This window comes from Bombus fervidus, chromosome 6 (assembly GCF_041682495.2).
Source record: "Bombus fervidus isolate BK054 chromosome 6, iyBomFerv1, whole genome shotgun sequence".
NCBI classification, from domain to species: Eukaryota; Metazoa; Arthropoda; class Insecta; order Hymenoptera; family Apidae; genus Bombus; species Bombus fervidus.
In genome coordinates this window covers 12,038,693-12,059,963 of record NC_091522.1, presented here as the reverse complement: position 1 = coordinate 12,059,963, position 21,271 = coordinate 12,038,693, and the positions used below count along the sequence as shown (strand labels likewise).

Here is a 21,271-nt window from a genome sequence, read left to right as displayed (position 1 = left end):
TATACATCTTTCCCACCTGTCTGGCAATTGCTGGATGCCATGCCAGAAAAACCGTCGCTCTTTTGAGGCAAACCAGTCATCGAGCCATTTTCGTACATTTTCGTAAGAAGTGAAGTACTGGTCAGAAAGTTCGTGTTCCATCGATGCAAATAAATAGTAATCGGACGGAGCCAAGTCTGGTGAGTAAGCCGCGTGCGAAAGTATTTCCCAACTGAACGCTTCAATCGTTTCCTTGACCGGTTTATGTGATGTTGCATTATAATGAAGCAAAATTACTTTGTGTTGCCTTTTTTTACATTTTGGTCGTTTTTCACGCAAAGCTTGATTCAAATCGATCATTTGTTGTCGGTAGCGCTCAGTATTAACGGTTTCGCCAGGTTTTAACAGCTCATAATAGATGATACCCTTCTGATCCCACCAAACACAGAGCATTGTCTTCTGTCCATAACGATTTGGTCTTATAATCGATGTCGGTGATTCGTCTGGAGCTACCAATGATCTTTCACACTTAAGATTCTCAAAATATATCCACTTTTCATCGCCAGTCACAATTCGGTGGAGAAATGACTTTCTTTCGTATCTGGCGAGCAGCATTTCGCAAATGGTTTTTCGGTTTTCCTGCTGTCTTTCATTCAAATCGTGTGAAACCCATCTTCCCATATTGTGGATCTTTCCCATGACTTTCAAACGTTGGGCGACGGCTTCTCGTGTCACGTTTAATTGTTCAGCGAGTTGTTTTTGCGTTTGAGTGTCATCCTCATCCAACAATGCTTGCAATTCTTCGTCTTGAAACCTTTTCGGTGGTCTTCCACGTTCTTCGTTCCTCGCGTCAAAATTGCCACTTTTGAATTTTTTAAACCACTCAAAGCACTGTGATTTACTAAGAGCATGCTCACCGTAAGCTTCGACAAGCATTCGATGCGATTCCGCAACAGTTTTCTTCAAATGGTAACAGAAAATCAATGCTGCCCGCAAATCGTAGTTTTCAGGCACAAAATTCGACATGTTCAACGCCATTACAAACTATGCTGTTGTATGAAACTTGTATTATTCTGAGTCGAAAATGTTTGTGAGATGTTAACAAAGACTTTTAGCATCAATGACGCAGTTTAGTGATAACTACATTATCAGCTAGGAAAAATCAGCTTAGAAAAATTAAGCCGATAGAATCTATTTTTCTTTTTATTTTTTTGTGCTCTCTTCTAACAGTAATTTGAATCTTATGTGGCGGATGAGGTGTGGTGTTTTGGGTCGCAGAAATTATCAGGTTGTTTGCTGTTGCAGCCGTCCAATATATTTTAAACCAATTCTTTAAAATAAAGTACAACGTCGATAGACGACCTTTCATTCCGTTGAAGTAAATCGCTTGTAGGTACACTACGAAGATTCGCTAAAGCTTTTGAATCGTACTAATCGCCTAGCAAATGCTTACTCGTATTACTCGTAACTCGGTCGCTAAATTAACTTAATAATCGTTCGATAATGATCTCGCTCGCGATCGTGTCCGCTTATTTATACCGGTCGAGGGGAGTCGGAAGATTCAAATTCGTTTTGGAATTTGGACAGTTGCCCTCAACGGTGACATTGTTTTTTGCTAGAAATAATCGAAGCAGTATCCGTGATTCGAGGCACAACAATAACATGAGTCGCTCTCGCTTTGCTTCGTCCTATAACTCATGTGTCATCACACTTATATACACGTAATTGGTTGTTAAAATGTTTCGTCGTTGTTTTACACAGGTCGAAGTCTACGAGCGTAAATGTGACGCGAATGCGAATTAAACTGAGAGTGCAATACCAGAACATTTGTACTGAGAAATTAAAAGATTCCTTACGAAGCTGTAGTAAAATAAACGATTCCTACGAATAAGTAATTACAGAAGTATTTACTCGTACGACTATCCAGGCGTAGAAGCACTAGCTGCTATTAGCAAGACGTCCAATGATTTAACAACTCTATTACGCCACGTACTTTCTCAATGTATCTTCATAAATAATTTTCCACTACGCCAAAAAGGAACTGAACAGTCGATAAATCGCTCTTATTAAAAGACCCTTATTTTTCTGATTTATCTTAAAGAAATTTTAATTATATTCTGCCAAGGAAGTTAACAACAATAGTCAACAATAGATAATAATTTAATAAATTTCCCAACCGTTAATACGATATAAAATATAACATGCATCTAATTTTCCTTCGTTCTGAATTCTTCGTCTACTTCATAGAACCGTCCAAAACATTTCTCGACTATTCGTAGTGATTTGTCGAAAGATGCGGCAAAAGTGTAGCGGAAAAAGCTACATAAATGGCACAGTGACTACATTGATCTCGTGCTTGCGATGGGTGGATCGATCGATCATTCGAGTAACGGGATCTCTGAACACGAGTGGCCGTGGATTACGCAACTATCACGATCCACGGTTAGATCGGCGATGACGAGCAAAGAGAAGCCTTAAGCGCATTTACATGAGCATTCGACCTCGCATCGCATGATTACGATTTATGGGATTTTTTAGGCTGCTTGATCTATCAAGCCGGTCTTCCACGTCTTCATCGAAGTTGTTCGAATGAATAAATATCTTGTAACTTTTACGTATTAGGCATAGAAACGAACACTTTTCCATTTTTGTGCAAAGCAGAAATTTTATTCTCCGAAAGAACTCGTTTCTGTACGATATACGTTTTCATCGCTAATACGTTTTCGTATTTCGATCAAGTTTCGTCAATGCGATCGCGATGATCATCGACGATGTTCCCTATAAATTGTTAATCGCTTCATTTACGATCATTTCGGACGCGTTATTATTACGCAAATCGACCAAAAAAAAATCTCGTTGGTCGAATGGAAAGGAAATTCATTGAGAACTTTGCAAACCGCGTCCCTTCACCTCTTGCCAAGAATTTCAAGCACGAAACAGTAACTGGTGAAAAGCATGCAAGGCGAAACGGTGCTGGAGACGAGAATCGCGGTCGTAAATTAAAACTAAGCTAAACAGATTATACGTCAGGAGCGCTATACGGCCAAGGGTGGTTCGACTCTTGTAAATCTCAAGTAACATTCTCGACTCATGACCGTTGCCCGTGCTGGATAAGTGGCCCATACTTAAGGGAGCTCCGAGATAAACATCCGCGGCTTAGTTGAAACAAGATCGGGCGTTATGCATCACTCTTGCTCGCGTTCCTCGACAGCCAAGCTACGGCGCTTCCTACCTCCAGCAACCTTTACGCTCCTCGTTCGTTCCTCTGTCGCTACCTGTTGCGCGTACTACGTGCGTTACGCGTTTTCTACCTCGGATGCTCCTCCTTAAGATAATAAAAGAGACGTTCCTCCGTTCGTGACTTCAACCCTTTGGCGATAGCCGTCACGAGATCAAGTAAAAAGTCAAATAAAAACGTTGGGTAACTTAAAAAAAAAAATGCGAACGGAACGTTCGGATAAATTTTGGGATTTTTAGAAATTTAAGAAATCTTTTCGGAATTTTCAAGTTTTTACAAACTTTTATTGCAGTGTTCATGCAAAATCATTTTCTTGCCAAATGGTAAGAAGGATGGTACGCACCTTTGCAGCCTCCCGTGGACAATCCGTAATGGTCGATGTCACAGTGGTCACACCGGAAGCCAAGGACGCCTTCGGCGCACCTGCATTCGCCGGTTACAGGATCGCAGATCTCGTCGAGGGCACCCACGTCGCAGTCACATTCTCGGCAACCTGCAGTCACGTTCCCGTAACCTTCGATGCAAGAGGAGCAGTCACGACCCTCGAACAAAGGCTTGCAGGGACACTGACCGCTCTTCTCGTTGCATTCGATGGAACTGGTGCCCAGAGGATCGCAGTTACAGGCTGCAAACGCGAGATTTTCGTGTTCAGATTCCTTGTGAAGAGCAGAGAATCTGAGTATGAAACGGCGATTCGTAGAGGAAAATTTTAATCAACTAACAAAAGACGATACTACGAGATGAGTTAATAATAAATGGAATATTAAATTTATTTATTAAATGGACACAACCTTTTTTTTATATTATCGTTAATTATATGTTTATAAAAATATTGAATTGAGCAGTGGGAAAATGATTTTGTTAAAAGGTAGAGTCGATGAATTCTTTTCTTAGTAAATAACTCATTAACTTGCATTGGCACCACCGACTGATTTAACAATTTGATTTAATAACGTATCGAATTGTTAATTTTTATTAATTACAATAACGTTAACTTGAACTTTAGTAATGATTCTCCTTAAAAATATGTAAAATGTAGACGTTGTGAACTTATGTAAAACGTTAGAGAACATTTAGAGATCAAAGTAAGGAGGTTGGATATTCACGAGATATCGCGTGCTAACGTTGATGAAATAACGTACCAGAAGTAACAGATGATACTCACGCAAGCAGTTCTGTTCCAAAGGATTTCCGTAATGAGCTGGTTTACATTTGTCGCATTTCCAGCCTTCCGTGTTACCGCGACACTCCAAGCAACGCCCTGTTTCCTGATCGCAGGGGCCGCCGCCGCAAAAACACGGCTCGCATGTGCCACCAGGTACCAGAGGATTTCCGAAGAATCCTACGTCACAGCTTTCCAAACAAAGTTGAATTTCGATTTAGCTATCGTTATTGTATCACGTTGATTAATATCGACGGAATTTTGTCAAATTTTTAGAAAAACAAATGTCATGCTTAAAAAATTAATTAAATAATAAATCGGGTAAAGTTGGATTATTTAAATCAGTTGGCTACATATTTTGGACAAGTTAAGCAATTTGCTTGTAATTCGCTAAATTCGCTTATGAACAATATTTTTGACAGATTTGTATTTCAAATGAAAATAAATTAGGTACATTACAGTATATGATATAGCGTGCAGTATAATATAGAGTATAGTATGTAGTATGATGTATAGTATAGTACATAAGAAGTTTGGTTATTCTGTGCAATGTTCAAAGTTGAATTTTAAAAAATTAGCCGGGCTAATTAACTTTGCTTTATTCGATTTTATATCGTTCTCCTGTTACATAGTTATGAGCACTTACCTCTCACAGTGATCGCCTGTATAGCCCTTTGGACATTGCGTGCATACATATCCACTATCGATATCAGTAGGGTCATCCAGTTGACAATTTGGACTAAAATTGTTGGTCTCGATTAAAAGTGGGCAGGCACACCTTTTGCAATCATCCGATGTGCCTTTTAGAGCGATGCCGTAAAAACCAGGTGCACAACGATCGCATTTAGGACCCACTGTGTTATGTTCACAGGTCTATCGGACAAAATGAAAAAAGTTTTAAGTATCTAAGTACCTAAGTGATTTCTAGAGAAAAAAGAAACATTATATTTACTTGTAAAATCAAAAAAATTGTTTTTGTCTATTGTTAGTTACGTTGTGATATTTTTAATTTGTTGATTAAGTGAATGTAACAAATTTAAATTAATGTGATAGAAAATTCGAAATATGTATATATTAAAATTTAATCAATGCTTTAGATATCAACTGTCGATAAAGTCGATGTCTTCTCTCTTGAGATAAATCTTTCATAAATTTACCACGCACGTTCTTCATTACCATTAGATGGTTATAGTATTAAGGAAGGTAAAGTAGGAATCCATGCAAATGAATTTTGGTTTATGTCTATGCTATGAATATCGCATACACACAAATACTAGGTTAGGAATATAGTAATTTTACTTTTTTTTGTAATATTAATAAATAATTGAATGTATCGACAAGTCAAAATATATCTACATTGTCTTTCTAATGTTAACACATTGTTGACTGGACACGAATAAACTCGTGTATTTATACTTAGTGTAAAAACAATTCATCTCCCTTATAAACGCTATATTTTATACTAGCCTTTTATTAGATTGTTTAGACAAAATTTATTTTCAAGCTGTACTCTTTGCATTGGTTTTTTCATAATTTCCAGCTCGAAAATTATACATTATATATTGCGAAATATGGTTTACTAAATACAATTAAAAATTACAAAGTAGATACAAAAATACTCACTGTGCATTCCCCAAGAACAAGGTCACAAGTACTCGCGTGTCCATTACAGTCGCACTTCACGCATACGTGATGATTCTGATGATCGGACCCATTTTGGATCAATTTTACGTAGCCCCATGCACAATTTTCGCACGATAGGCCCGTGTATCCCTCGGGGCATTCGCACTTCTCCACCAAATTATTATTCTCGCCACTGGATGAAACATCTCCGATTGACACAACCGCCGATTGTAGACTGAAACGCAAGAGGAAAATACTTAATTTAAACCAGTGGTAATTATCGAATTTGAGAAATTTCCCTCTTTCTCGTGATAACAATGTCCGTGTGTAACGTGAATGGCGCGAACTTTAAATTAAATATAAGTTAAGACAACCAAATAATAATAAATAACAATATAATAATAATAAATAATAAATAATAAATGATAATAAAATAAGTTAAGACACATCCCTAAAAGAACATGAATTGCTATATAAAATATTTCAATAAATCAAAAGTAAACAATCCAACAACTATTTCTAACCTCAAACAGTGTTTGAGCAATAAGATGCTACACTACTTTTTCCAATAAAATTAAAGATGTGAAGCTCTCGCTTAATAAAATATCGTAGAAATTATAAAACTGAATAAAAAGAAAGAAAAAAAAAAAAAGAAGTAAAGGGACTATGTATGTAATAAGCAATTTTATTTTCTTTGGATTATCGATTTACGTACCTTCCTTCGATCTGTTCGGAATGATACTGCGCCCTTATCATGAGATACTTTAAATCCGCGAGGACCTTCATCATTTGTATTCTGTTAACAGCGTCTCCACGAAATTCGGTTCTTCTCAGCCTGGTAGGAATATCTTGAATCTCACCGCGTACATGATACCAGCCGTCTTCGCGTAGAGGCACGGTGATCTCTGCTTCCTGGCCATTATATTGTTCCTCGCCGTAAGCTATTCGCATGCCATTATTACCCTACGAGGAAACAAGACGAGGAGATCAATTAAAAAAAAAAAAAAAAAAAAATCATCGTAATCTACCTTTTGGGGGCAAACAAACAACTTAAAACGGATGTGAGAGGAAGAGATGCACAGGGTGGTCTGTTAGGCACTCGTATCTCGAAGGGTCTGCAATATTTTGTAACCAAGGAGACGCGGTACTTGATGTCGAATAATAATTTAGAATTTTGAGAATACTTGGTAACAAGAAAAAAAAAAAAAACAAGACAAATTCGATACGTTGTTACGATGTATCGTGGAATATCAAAGAATGTTTCTTTTTTAATGTATTTACATATTTAGGATCGCATCCACTTCCAAGGATCATTGGCTTATGAATATTATATTTACATAAATAAATATTTCATCACAACAAAAGCAATTTTTTATTTTACACATAAATATACCCAATTTATGATAAATATATTCACCGAAATAAACAATCCACTACAATGAATAAATTTAAAATCATGTAAACCTTAAGAGTTCTCCTATTACATAATAAAAGACCGATGAAATTATTTTTACTACGCGATTTCAATTTGATCGTAGAACGATTTGTTCCCTCAAACAAATTTCAATGAACATTTTCTCACGCTATTACTCATACGTGAAAGATGGTATACTTACGACTAGAACAACGTTAGGCCCTGTAGTCGGTCTTCCACTGGTGTCACCGCGCATAACGACCCAGCTGACAGAGTAAGTAAGATTGCTGCCGTAAGACGATAGTCGATTACCGCAATAAATCCGCGGAGCTAACCAGAAAGGACTATCGTATTCGACGTCGAACGCTGCGATCGTCAGCCACCCATTATCCGTGTCCAAAATAGGAACAATGGCACGAGTTGCATTTACATCGGTCACTAACCAATTCTCCAACGAGGATATCTGAAATTAATCGACGAGAATGCACGATCTTTGCTGAGAAATTTTTTTCTACGTATAAATAGTCATCGGATTAATTGAAACGCGATCCGTCAAATGCTCTTCAATCTAATTGGAACAATTAACGTTCGAGAGATTTGAGGATTCCAGGTACTTGAAAATTCGAAAAACTGTTTAAAAAATATCTAAATAAAACGTAACAAAGTGTGACGCGATTCGACATCTTCGATCTTAAAAGAAAATTCTTACACAGAATGTAGAATTTGAAATGTGAATCGAGTAACATGAAGTAACATGAATTTGAATAAAAGAAACGATACGCTTTAGGGTATCACGATTAGAAAATAATGAGGTGAAGTAATTGAAAAATTAACTAATCAGTAGTTGCTTCAAGTTAAGTTAAGCAGTTAAGTATAATTCACGGCTGTTGCCTTATGAAACTGCGTTCGATTTAATTTTCCTCTTTCCCGTTAAAACGATAACAACGTACTATTAAGTTTCTGCTCGTTTCGCTGGATACACGCGACGCAGAAGAGTTGTCGCGCGACGAAGTAATTGCGGACTTGTCGTTGGCTCGTGAGTAGATAAATGTAGTTATTGTCCATTTATCCGGTTCATCGTGAAACCCGAGCGCGTCGCATCTCTGTTAAATCTCGAGTGTTCAAACGAGGCAGTTGACTCGAGATCCCACAATTTTAATTACTTTCGCCTTGTAGTGTAATTAAATGTATATTTCATTACTACGCGTTGCACTTAATTCTTGTCTGTATTCATACGCATATTCGTTCTTCCATCTCTTAACTCTTGGGAAATATAACTTTCTATTTCTTCGAGTATCAAGAACGTGAATTAGTTTCGAGGGAAATTTCACTTTTTCGTTAAACGTGCATTTGTTCCAGGAAAAACAAAGGCGTTACGTTAATCGGAATATCTTCCTTCGTTTTCTGCAACGTTTGCTCATCTTTCTGAGACAAGAGTTGAATGCCACGACGATGGAACTATTTATTTTTTGAATCGATCCACTCATCAACTATTTTTTCCACTCCTGCGACGTTTATGAAGCGCGTACCTTCCAATGCGTGCTGTATTGACTGGAAAAGGTGGTAGTCCGATGGAGCCAGGTCTGGAGAATACACGGAGTGTGGGAAGACTCTCCATTCTAACTCCAACAGCGTTTGTTTCACGAAACAACGTTGTTCATTGCGACGCGTGGTCGTGCATCGCCGTGCAAGAGAATAACTAGCGTCGTTTATTTGATATTCGTGAACGTTCTTAGTCTAGAACTACGCTCTCTGAGCTTTCAATGGCTCGTAGTACAAATCTTGTTGGTCTCGCCAAATAGAGAGCATTACGTTTCGACTGTGAATTTTATAGATTTCGTTCCACGGGTTTAAAATTCAATTGTTGACTCGTACGTATTTACTTGTTTACTGTTGCTTGTAATACATTAGACATTCAACAAAAATATCAATACATTTTCACGTTATAATTCAATACAGCCGCTGGAATCTACAACTAACTCTTCCTTCAGAGTGCCTTGAAACTAATTCACACTCGTGACATTCAACTTTCTAATTACATCCGTCGAAATTCTTCAACATTGTTCTTCATTTATTCGACTAACTTATATTCTATTATTTTTCAAACTGCATCATCCAGCATTATCTAGCTAATCAGTGTTCCAATAAAAATCAATAACATCTATCTACGCGTGTGAACAATAATCTACTCACTGTGGAATAAGATAATTTAGCGGTTCCACAATGATCGCTAACACCGAAACAGTAACACGGAAGGCATCCATCGAGATTTTCCTTAGTTAGCGCAAAGTGTCCCGGTTTGCACTCGTCGCACAACTCGCCAGCGACGTTCGCCTTGCAGAGGCAGTCCCCCTCGCAGTCGTGAGAAGGGAGGATCCCGCGGGAATCGCACGGACAGGGCATGCAATCAGGAAACTGACGATAACCGGCTGCACACTGGTCGCACTTGTATCCCGAATAACCCGCTTTGCAATCACAAGCGCCTGCTACCTGAAACACGATCGGTGTTTAACTCGATCAAGATTGATTTGGCCAACGATAATAGCGAAATGTTTAAAGTATCGACGATGAAACGTTGAGTTTCATTCTACAAAAGGAGCTGACAGACGCAAAGAAGGAAGAAGTTTTCGTAATTTTTTTCTTTCTGATTTCTCTATGAATGATCCGATGTGGAATTTTATCGTGGACGATGTAACACCTAAAAATTCATCGAGTATTTGCCAGGTTCAAATTGCAAATAAATTTCCTGTAGATAAAACGAAAGATGTTCGTACGAACACGTGCCTACCTTTCCTATATGAACGTAGGAGTCATCCGGGGTGCAGTAACCCGTGCTACCGTGTACGTTGCAGTCGCACGGCACGCAAGGTTCAGGATCATCAGGGGCAACCCCGTTCGGCCTGTAATAATTAACCTGACACTTCTCACAATTGATTCCAGCCGTATGTTCCTGAAACAAATCATTTTACAAGGAACGTTAGCACAGATGTTGGAAGCTCTATACGCGTCGCAAAGTGTTCTATGTTTAGTTGCTTCGAAATTTAAATATTAGGAATAATATAATTTATAATAGGAAAAATATTAGGAATAATATTCATAAAGTTTGAGAAGAAGCACAGTACAGATGCTGATTTTGAAACAAAGATCGAAGGTAGAAGCAGCTCTGATTAAAGCATTTACAGAGTCCCAAATTCCTTCCTCGTAACACCCTATACATATATACATATATATATCTATATATATGTAACACCTATATAAATGTATGTATGTATGTATGTATGTATGTATATACACAACTATAACTACGTTACTAATCGCAAAGAAACAAATTGCCACAACAAAAGCACAACGTATCGCACAACGAATAAAAGCGTAATTTACATTCATACGATCAAACAATGCTGTTTATGCTTATGCTGGTCACTTTCTACGTAAGACACATATATAAACAAAAAGATTCGTGCAGCATTCCTTTCGTCATCGACAGTCACATTCTCAAAACAAATTGACGATGTATCGGCAATTTCATTCGGCGATATTTCTCTCGTGAAATTCGGGCTTACTGTGCAATTAATGCAGACACCACCGCCGCGAAATTTCCCACGAATGTCCATAGACATTCTTCTGTCGGCCACATCCTGATCATATCTGCACGAGGTTGCATGTCCATTGCAGTTGCATTTCTCACAGTGAAAGCCCTTCGCAGCTGTGCCAGGTTTCCACGGAATCTGATTGTACATGGGACAGCATTTTTCGCATCTTTCGCCGCACGTGTGGCGCTCGCATTCGCATTCTTGATGCTGAGAAACAATACCACCTCTTAATGGAAACTTGTTAATCTTCTCGGTTTAGTATTACTGGTTAAACGTCTAGGTATCCGATTTTTCTACGTGTTTACGACTAATACGGTCTTCGAGCAAACCTTCGCTTCAGTGTTAGTAGATTTTGATGTTTCTTTCGGTAGGTATATTAGACGATATGGAAATAGCTGGTATTTTATTCGTTAAATATTCATTGCGTATATTATTTGTGAAATATTCAGGATGCAAAGAACGTAGAAAGTTGTGTAGTATGATCACGCCCTTACAAAAATATTCGATTCGTGTTTCGCTCGTAACGCCAGTGTTAATATTAATTATTTAATACTGAATAATAATAAATTTCAAGTTTGTCTATAACGAACAACGAATTCACGCCACTTGACGATATCTAAAAAAGAAGGCAAAGGCAATCCTTAATGAATAACTATGCTTCTCTGTTGTTGCGTTTCCAAGAAATGAATATCTCGCTGCTAATTCCTCGAAACCGAAAAAGTGAAGTGGGTGAACGATATCGCATTTCCGCTTTCTAGCCATTTTTCCACGATCGTCGAATCAATTAACGCGGAAGGCGTAATGGATATCGCACGGCGTACAAGCGCGCTTTATAAATCGCGACACGGTCGCTGCAACGAGGATGCTTCTTTATGACTGGCGATACAGATATCCGGTATTGCGCTCGGGTAGGAGACATAGTACAGCCACGCAATCACAAAGATGTGACGTTGGAGAATTTATAGGACCGTTAAGATAACCGGACGCGTTATCGAAAACATTAATTCGCACGCGGTTTCGACTGGCTCGCGGTTCTTATTCCAACTAGCGTAATTTGTGAGACGAAGACCCGTGAGTTTTCGCGCACGTAGGTCGTTTCCCAGGTGTATTGTTCAACCAGATAATAGAAGCTTGTTAAAAATTTCAGAGAATCGTAGTTTCTTGGACTTTGAATAAAAAATACTTCTAATAGGGAAACGTTACATTTTTTATTACAAAATAAAGACTCTCGCAATGAAATTCCACGTTCCTCTATCGCGATCTAAGAGTTAACATTGGAAACCTTTCCGAATAAAAATATGTATTTCTACGTGTTTAACGTTAAAAACGATACGAAAATCATTTTCCATAATAAAATTTCCATTCGTTGAGCACAGATTTTTCTAACAATGTCCATCTATCTCGAGATTCTCAGCAAACCTAACAGTATAATAATAATAATAAGGTTATTTAAGGCTTGTTTAAGTACAAATTAAAAATTCAGTTTAATGAAAATAAGGAGGATTGTTAAACTGTTGGTTTGATCGTTCACTATCGTACGCGCAATATACGAGACTACTACTATACGGTCAATTAGAGAAACTATTATCATGGTAGTAAATAATGTTATTACATTTAATTTACATAATATTATACACATTAATCTGGAAAACGTGATCCAATATATACGACGCTTAGTTTTAAGTGGCAAAACCACCCGCATTGGATTAACTCCATGTTTCCTCCGTTTAAATTTACCGGTTTCTCTTTTTAATATTACCGCAGAGAGGAAATGTAATATTAATTCCTTATTCCATTATTCTACTGACAATTGATCGAGTAATAGGAAAATATTTTTTGTTGCCACGAGAAAATAATTATATTGATAAAGTTGTTGACGCGTAAGTTAAATATCATATATTTAACAAAGTTGAAGTCTGTTGAAGTTGAAAGTTGAAGCTGAAAGTTGAAGAAAAGATAGCAGTGTTTCTTGTTTCTAATTCCAAATTAGAGTAATCTAAGGTTACGTAGTGGATTAGAAAAATATGGAAAATCGATCGAGTGAATTACGGATAACGTAATTTATCGGACTTTTCCATTAACCGCGCGTCTTCATCCAGCACGTGATCTTAATAAATTATTAAAGATCCACTGTGAACAGCGATCGTACTCTACGAGCAGAATTACAAACCTATAAACGATAAGACTTTACGAGACGTGTTTATATGGCAAGTCGGAGATATTCTGAGCACCAGATGCGAGCAGCAAATCGTAATTTACATTTTTTACGACGCATCACAGACTTCATTGTGTTTTCATTAATGACCATTGTCATTCATGAGAATAGACGCACCGCGGGAAACGGTTAATGACTGCTACAATGAAGCATATTATCTAGTGATTTACTGAGATCGATGTACCGAGGACTTAATTAGCGTCGGAGCAAGCTGTGTATAAGAATCGAGCGTAATGTTTGTGGCCAGCACAATAATTGTTTAATATAAATACTGTTGAAAAAACGACGCGTAACGAGAAAAGTAACGGTTAAATAAAATAAATCTCTAAGCAATTATCTCTATTGCAAAAAGATATTTCTTTGCTTAAGAAGCTTAAAAACTGAATACTAAAACCATATGAACATTACCACAACAGGAGAAGTTATGTTAACGATAAGAAAGGCAAGGTTCGAATAATTTGAAATTTAAAAAACATTTCCATCAGTGATTACTTCTATGAGAATTTACGACACACAAAATCTGAGAGAAAACGAAGCTGCGAATTTCCACGATATAATCACGGTTCAATTAAAGGATAAATAAAAATGTTGCAACTGCGGCTGTTATAATTTATGATTTTTCGTTCATCGATACTGCATGACTAAGAAACCGGACCATAAACACGAAAGTGATATTTCGTGATTAGAAGAACAAAGGCGAGAGAATGAAGCTGACGAATATCAACGTTATATGATCGAAGATGACAATTTGATTGAGACGTAACTGGAAAATATTTCGAATGCTCGACCGATGGCTTCGTATTCAGCAATGCGATCGCTATTCGGTCTACGTGCCAATCGTCGTCCGCGTGCTGCGCCGGACCCGCCCAAAAACTAATTCAATTTATCCTGGTGAGCATTGCCAAAAGTTCATTCTAATCGAGTCGAATTCGTTGTCGAGCGAATGATGTTTGCGATAAAAACCTGATATCGCCACCTGAATTTCTTAGACGATTCATGGCCCTTGTTATTCGATGTTCGAAAGAAGTCACCGTCATGTTTCTCGATCATTAACCCTTTTGATGTATTACCGCGAATCAAACAGCTACTACACGTAAAAAGTACAACGATACTAGTGACAGAGGAAATGAAATATGGAAATGTAAGTGGTATTGATAACACGGTAATCGGACACGTGTTTACCGAGTTTGTAATCAATTTAAACGATGACGATACTTATATTTAGGACCAGGTATTAATTAGGTATTAATATCTAGAAACTATCCCTATTACTCTATCTAGACGATTATGACTAGATGAGCTTAACGTAAAATTATTAACTGAGTTGTTTGATTCTTTCCGGATCATTTTCTCATTTACGATCGATATCGTCGTTTAGTACTGAAAACATACTGCGATAACAGGAATAATTATGAAATTAAAGCAAGACATTTGCTTTTTCTCTGTAATCGTTCTGTAATCCTTCTGTAATTCTTCGGACTGGAAACAAACGTCAGATATAAATAAGGGAACATAGTTAACGAAAAATTGATATCTATCACCATTAAGATAAAAAAATCGACCGCAAGAACCATCGTGAAAATATGTACACCTTTCCTTCGCCTTCTTTTCCCTAAAGCAGAAAACACATCCATAAAACATCCGCCATAATTCCCAGCACGATCCTTGAACTAAAACCCAGTTAGAACTCGTTCGAGTGACTCGATAACGCGTCGAGTTCAACATCGAGCAACGATCACCCATGCATACAACACTCAGCTACAGAAATACAAGAATAATGGAACGTGAGAACAACGGCAGGCCCTTTGACACGGACCAAGACACCGACCGATCATTTCTTTCTAATTTTATTACTTCTCAAAGGCGAAACGGCGTGACACCCGCGAGGCTGATTAATGCACTGCGAAGAAATGTTTCGTAACAATTAACAACGGGTCCCGGTCCCCTCTTTCAGCACGTTGAAAGATCACGACTGTTAAAGCTCGACTTCGCCAATGTGCCCATTCGTGGGCATTAATAGTATGCAGGATTCTTATTGCACGGTCTGCATCATTTTGCCATCCTGGGAACGTGTCTTTCTTTAGGAGAATAATTAATCTTGAACAGACAATTATTACTTTCTTATGCAATCGTTGTTACGAAGAAATTATGAAAGGCAAGGAGAAGAATTGATTTTTCTTCTCCGCCTCTTTTTCACTTTCGCTAGTCTGTTGGATAAGAACGAAAATTTGAACGTATCTATCGTGACTGTTCTAATCGAATTGCTTAAATAGACGGTGAAATATTTATTTTCATTTTATGCTTCAAATAATCAATTAAGATTTTTGACCAATACAACATTGTTTGTAATATCATGCTCGATGTATTATTATTTGACTTAATAACTATAATTAACGTTAATAACGTGCGATGCACGTCTTCTTGTTTTACAATTAAATGATTACAGCTAACATCTCAAAATAATAGTAATTTTACATTTATGATTCAACTTTATGACATCAGATGTACGGAAAAGTTTTAGTCATTTTCCAAGCGTTCGTGCATAATTACTTTTAATTCATATAATCTCCTGTCTTGTTCTGTAATTTTTCGGTCGGTATTGATCTATCTGAAACGTCGACTTCATGATCGGTTGGTGACAATAACCTCGCAAAGAAACGGCGCGAGGTGAAAAGTTCTTGCGCACGCGGCGTATTCTTCGGATTTGACACCGACAGATTACCGTTTATTCAGGTCGATGCAGCGCTCTTTAGTCGGACAGCACTTTCGAAATGTTGCAGATAAACGAAATGTCATTTTTCCGTGACGAAGCTCGAGAAAGTAATACGAAATGAGGGAAAATATTTCGAACATTATTTTGCGAAGCACACGTGTAATTATGTATAAATAAAAGAAAATCGTAAAAAGAAGGACTAAAACTTGTTCATGCACCCAATAGAAACGTTTCAAAGCTAACGACAGTTGTATCTCACGTACTGTACAAAACGTTAAATAATAAATCCGTGTCTGAAATATCTTCAATCAGGAAAAAAATGAAAGGACACGCGAAGCTTCATCGATTTTACCAATTGAATACGATATATATAAAGGAAGGAAAAATAACATTGGAAAGGAAGCACGTAAAGACATTCTTCGACAAACATAAATCTTTAAATGCTGTTGTTCTATCCCGCAGATTCAGTCCCGTGTTCTTTCCACGGTAGCTTCCGCAACCTCTAGCTCTCATTAGTAGCACAGAACGCTAAAAAAGTTAACGACGCTCGGAAATTTGGAGCGACTCCCGCGCGATCGTGCAAGAAACTTAACGTACAGTAGTCCCCTGCGGAGGACCGACGATTTCTAACAGGCAACCGACTCGAAACGAAGGCGATCTTGCCATTAGCAGCGGCGGTAGACAAAGGTCTGACAAGTTTATGGCATTTCCGACAGATTTATTTCCTGCACCTCGGTAGCCGCCCCTTCCAATCGCAGATATTCGCGATATCTAACTTTAGAAAGGACTGTCTAGAAGAAAATAAAACCTCGTGGTTTGCTTTCTAAACTTTCTTCCTTTTCTCGATAGATTATAATTTTATTATAATATGCGATAGCTGTTTCCATTACTAGTCCTATCTGTTGGTTCCTACTTCTATCTAATTCTGTATACTAATCACGAAGTGAAAATGATGTATTAAGTAATAAATTTATTACAATCAATAGGAAGAAAGAGAGAGAGAGAGAGACAGACAGACAGATAGAGAGAGAGAGCAAAAGATGCAATTTGGTAGCTAATTTTTCAGGTTTTATTAAATTTTAATTTAATGTAACTTTTAATTAAGTCTTCGTGAAATATCCATCAAGATGCGTCGAATAAAAGACTCTCAGCATTGGTCGAAGAAGATCCGGTTGTTTCTCGATGGGAAACCTTACAACAGGTTCGAGGCAAATGTGTTAATTGCAAAACTTGTAATCCGTCGGGAGTCAATGTGTAAATTTTACGACTTTTAATTTAGCACGAGTCAACGTGTGAATTATGGAGCTCGTAACTCGTACCGGGATAACTTGTAAAGCATAAAATTCATATCTGTTCCAAATCGATATCCTTAATATAACGTAATGTCGTTTCTTTCGCGTATGGCCAATACATCCGTTGACAAGCTAAATACATATACACGTTGATAAATCACAATTCACAGTTACAAAAATCGTATATTGTCAACACCTGACTTATCCTCGATCAAGAACATGTGATTTTATTCTCAGCATTTCTTTCGTTGTAAAATATTCTCGCACTTACCCCGTGTTGGACGCTGTAACGACATCTTGCCGCGTGGCCGGAACACACACATCTTCCGCCAATGTTGATTTCTTTAATCGAGTAAAACGCGCGCCTTTTGTCCGCGATCGTCTCTCCACTGCGTCGAAGACCCTGAAGCCGAAGCCGTACGTATCTGGCCTGCGTGAATTCCTGAAGGGTCGTGCTGTGATTCAGGGCACCAGGTCTACCGTTCACCAGGTGAGTATGGATCTAAAAGGAGATATCGTTGATTGAATATATACAGAACAAAATTATTCCTTAATTTAGGCACATTATGGTTTATCGAAAAGTTTGAGTTTATTAAAATTTCTAGAGATCTTTCGATTCGTTGGGAAATCAATCGAGTGGTTAATATTTTGTCGAAAGAGTAGTTTAATATCTTTGATATTTAATTATATTACAAGCAATTATATGCTTTAATTAGCAGTTGCTTTTATCAGATAACGGGAGTTGTACCTAAAATTATTTCAATTAATTTTGAATTCAAGTACTTTCTTGTTTTATATTTAGACTTGGTGATATAAGATCTAAGACGAATAATTCTGATTATGTTTTACGTTGTGTACGAACACGAGGAAGACGCAAAGTAACGCAAAGAAAATTACGATAATATCCCATCTATAAAATCTAGATCAGATATAGATCCATAAAATTTTCTAGAAAAATGTTCTGTAGAAACAAAAAAGATATCCAATTTGTTCCCGTATTACGAACGGATCGACGTAAACTACCTGCAGAAACGACATCGGCAATCGATAATAAGAAATACAAACGTTTGATTACAGCACTAAATCTAAGAGAACGCTGAAATCGAAGGAGTAAATCATTTGTGAATGGTGCCGCGCGTTAAGTAGAAAACGAGTTCCATAAATGGCATTCCGCGGCTCCTAATATGGAACAATTACATGGATTCCAGGATAGACGCGCCTACACTTTCCTATACCTAATTTTTTTCGAACATTTTTTCACCTGGTTACATGATTTAGTACGTAATATTTCGTGTAAGAATCCTTCATATCGCTTTATCACTAAATACATTTAATCAATTGCAATTTTTTATTTCTAATTAATTCTCCACTCAACGCTTTCGTTTATCACAAAGATTCGCGTAATTTCCGAAACTCCCAGATTCCTCGAACGATTACTCTACAAACGATCATTTTACAGAAATCAACTAATACGGAGTGACTACAGAAAGTATTCGCACATAGCCTTATTTTCCAATGCAGTGATCTATTTTATCGAATTCTACATTTCATTTTCGTAGTATTATAATCAAGTTTAATATACGTGGACTTAATTAGCATGTTGAGTGGCAAGTCTATACACAACACACTTCAGTGTTCGAATTGTTACCTTTCTATATTTCTCAATGATCTGATCGAAGCTTTTCAACAATCTTTGTACTTTTGCCATTTATTTTTTAAAGCAAATCAAGCGAAGAAAATCGGAAACAATTTCTTTATAGAATATAAGAATCGTAGAAATTCTTCCATTACTAAGTTATTATCACAATTACACTGTATTTGTAGGAAATTTGAAAGTGCAAGATCGCACAGAATATACAATGCAAGAAATATATAAAATTTCCAGAGTATAGATTTCTATGATGCCCGGTAATTAAACAATTTTCCACCGAGCTTCTACCTCTTTAATTATATTCTCCATAACACGAATTGTGTACAAAATCCGGATTTTAGCTGTGATAAATACAATGCTCATACAAATACTTTTCACAACCACTGTAGATAAAAAAATCAACCAACGATTCTCTTCGAAAGTCAACTAAGATCCATCAAACATTGTCCACATTTTCTTAAATTGAACAATGATTCCTTCGAAATTGTGACAGCTGTTTCTCCCATGACGTACACCGTTCAGCCGATTCGCTGTTCCTCGCTTTCCGATTTTTTTCCTGGTCGATCCGTAGCCGCGTACAGAAGCGTAAAACTGGCAACCCCCCATAGGAGGTGCGTACGTGATAGCCCCATATAAGGCAAGCATACACCATACATGGCCGGAATGTAGGGATCGCCGTTTTTGTATCATCGATTCGTTCTCCCTTTCCCTCTCTTTCCACCATCGCTCTCGCTGTCCTCTTCCTTTTCTCAACCACCTTCCAGTTTGCACAAAACCGATCTCGTGCGCACCGCCTCGTGCACGGCTGTAAGCTCTAATTATCCGTTTGCTCTTCCGAGAAGTTTGCTAATTCCCCTCCAGATAGATGCTTCTCGCATTTTCACATCTGTTATAAGTTTTCCGACAATGAAATTGAACTGCTGCGTACACGGAAAGGGAGAATTTTTGGCCGATGAATAATCGACGGATTTTTATACATTTATAGGAAATTTGAAAGCACATTGGACAGAATGCACACGGTAAGTATGAGATTTGCCTCTCAATCGATATCGTATTATGACGTTAACCTAATGAAGAAATTTGACGCTGCAAAGTTAATGCTATTGTAGTTCTGTAGAAGTTTCAAAGAAACTCTGTCGTTTTGACAACACGTCCCTACAGTTTCGCTATGTGTAACATAACTATAAGGTTTCCCTTCCACATGTAAACGAATGATTATTAAAATTTTACATTAAAATGGTTATTATAGTTTCACATGTCTCAAGTTACGAATTACAAGTGCTGATAAATTCTTTTGTACAATAGGAACAAATTTAATCGTTTCTGATAAAAGAAATAAAGATAACAAATCTATGAGCGAATTGTACAAATTACAAGCTACTTGACGCAAAATAGTAAAACCATTATGTAACGAATGTTTACAATTTATAACTTGTCAAATGTCAGTTCGTTAATATTATTACAAATTACGAACCAGCTATCCTATTTGAGGCAAAACGGTGAAACAATTAAATAACAGAAGTTTACAGTTTACAACTTGTCAAATGCTAGATCGTAAATATTACTATTTGGCAAATTATCGTGCAAGATTGCAGAAAGAACTTACAATTTCAACTCTAATCAGCAAAAACAGTCGCACGCTATGAACCAGTCTCATCGAGAAAGTAACGAAGTGTCACCTGTAACGAGCAGCGATCGACCAATTTCACCTGGTAAACGTTCCATTTCTACCAGACCGTTTCAATCGCGCTGAAATTACTCTATAACTTAAGGTCGAGTATATAATTCGATCGAGAAGATACTGAGGGAGAAAAAGTCTGCGAGTTCAGCGGAAATGCCTTGGAAGAAATGTTTCCCCCAAGCAGCCAAGCAAGCACTCGTATTGCTCGTCAAAGCGTCAGCCGACTAATCATCCAATCATGTAATTACACCAGCGATTGCATGGGACGAACGATAATTAATGATCTGGCTCTGGACAGCTACCGCGTTAACACGAAAATAACAGCCGATTTCGCGCGTAAATAATTACACACCTTTGTTTCTCGACGAAACGATCGACGATCGTGAAATTTAATCTATTTTTTATCTGATTGTTTTTTTCCTAATCGAGGTTTCTGATAATAGAGTAGAGTCGATATACAGTGAGAGACAATTTAAATTAATCAAACATTAATAGACATTACTGTGTACAAAAGTATTTGTACAGTTGGGAAACATACAGAAGTAAGAAGAGAAATATTTTCGATGTTATTAAAGTAATCAACGTACATAAATAAAAATAAATTTGTTATCGAGAGCATAAAAGAAATTTATCGAAAGTATTATTTCAAATTAATCAATTTTTAGCAATTTTTATCGAGTATCTTTATATTCATTTGTAAAGGAAAAATA

General features: G+C 37.3%; 1 protein-coding gene across 3 annotated transcripts in view; it reads right to left on the bottom strand.

The window, feature by feature from the left end:
* The window catches only part of Wb (wing blister), a 197,988-nt gene that overhangs the window by 107,961 nt on the left and 68,756 nt on the right, over nucleotides 1-21,271 (bottom strand). The window contains exons 4-13 of one of the 3 annotated variants that reach the window (XM_072005748.1): nucleotides 17,501-17,731; nucleotides 10,980-11,216; nucleotides 10,205-10,366; nucleotides 9,610-9,906; nucleotides 7,619-7,879; nucleotides 6,718-6,965; nucleotides 6,003-6,237; nucleotides 5,026-5,252; nucleotides 4,383-4,570; nucleotides 3,561-3,842 (exon numbers count right to left, since the gene is read on the bottom strand). In XM_072005748.1, the coding sequence (XP_071861849.1) occupies nucleotides 3,561-3,842; nucleotides 4,383-4,570; nucleotides 5,026-5,252; nucleotides 6,003-6,237; nucleotides 6,718-6,965; nucleotides 7,619-7,879; nucleotides 9,610-9,906; nucleotides 10,205-10,366; nucleotides 10,980-11,216; nucleotides 17,501-17,731 (2,368 nt within the window). Of the gene's footprint in view, nucleotides 1-3,560; nucleotides 3,843-4,382; nucleotides 4,571-5,025; nucleotides 5,253-6,002; nucleotides 6,238-6,717; nucleotides 6,966-7,618; nucleotides 7,880-9,609; nucleotides 9,907-10,204; nucleotides 10,367-10,979; nucleotides 11,217-17,500; nucleotides 17,732-21,271 lie in introns of those variants that run through there. The other 2 variants (XM_072005749.1, XM_072005750.1) reach the window with 2 other exon arrangements.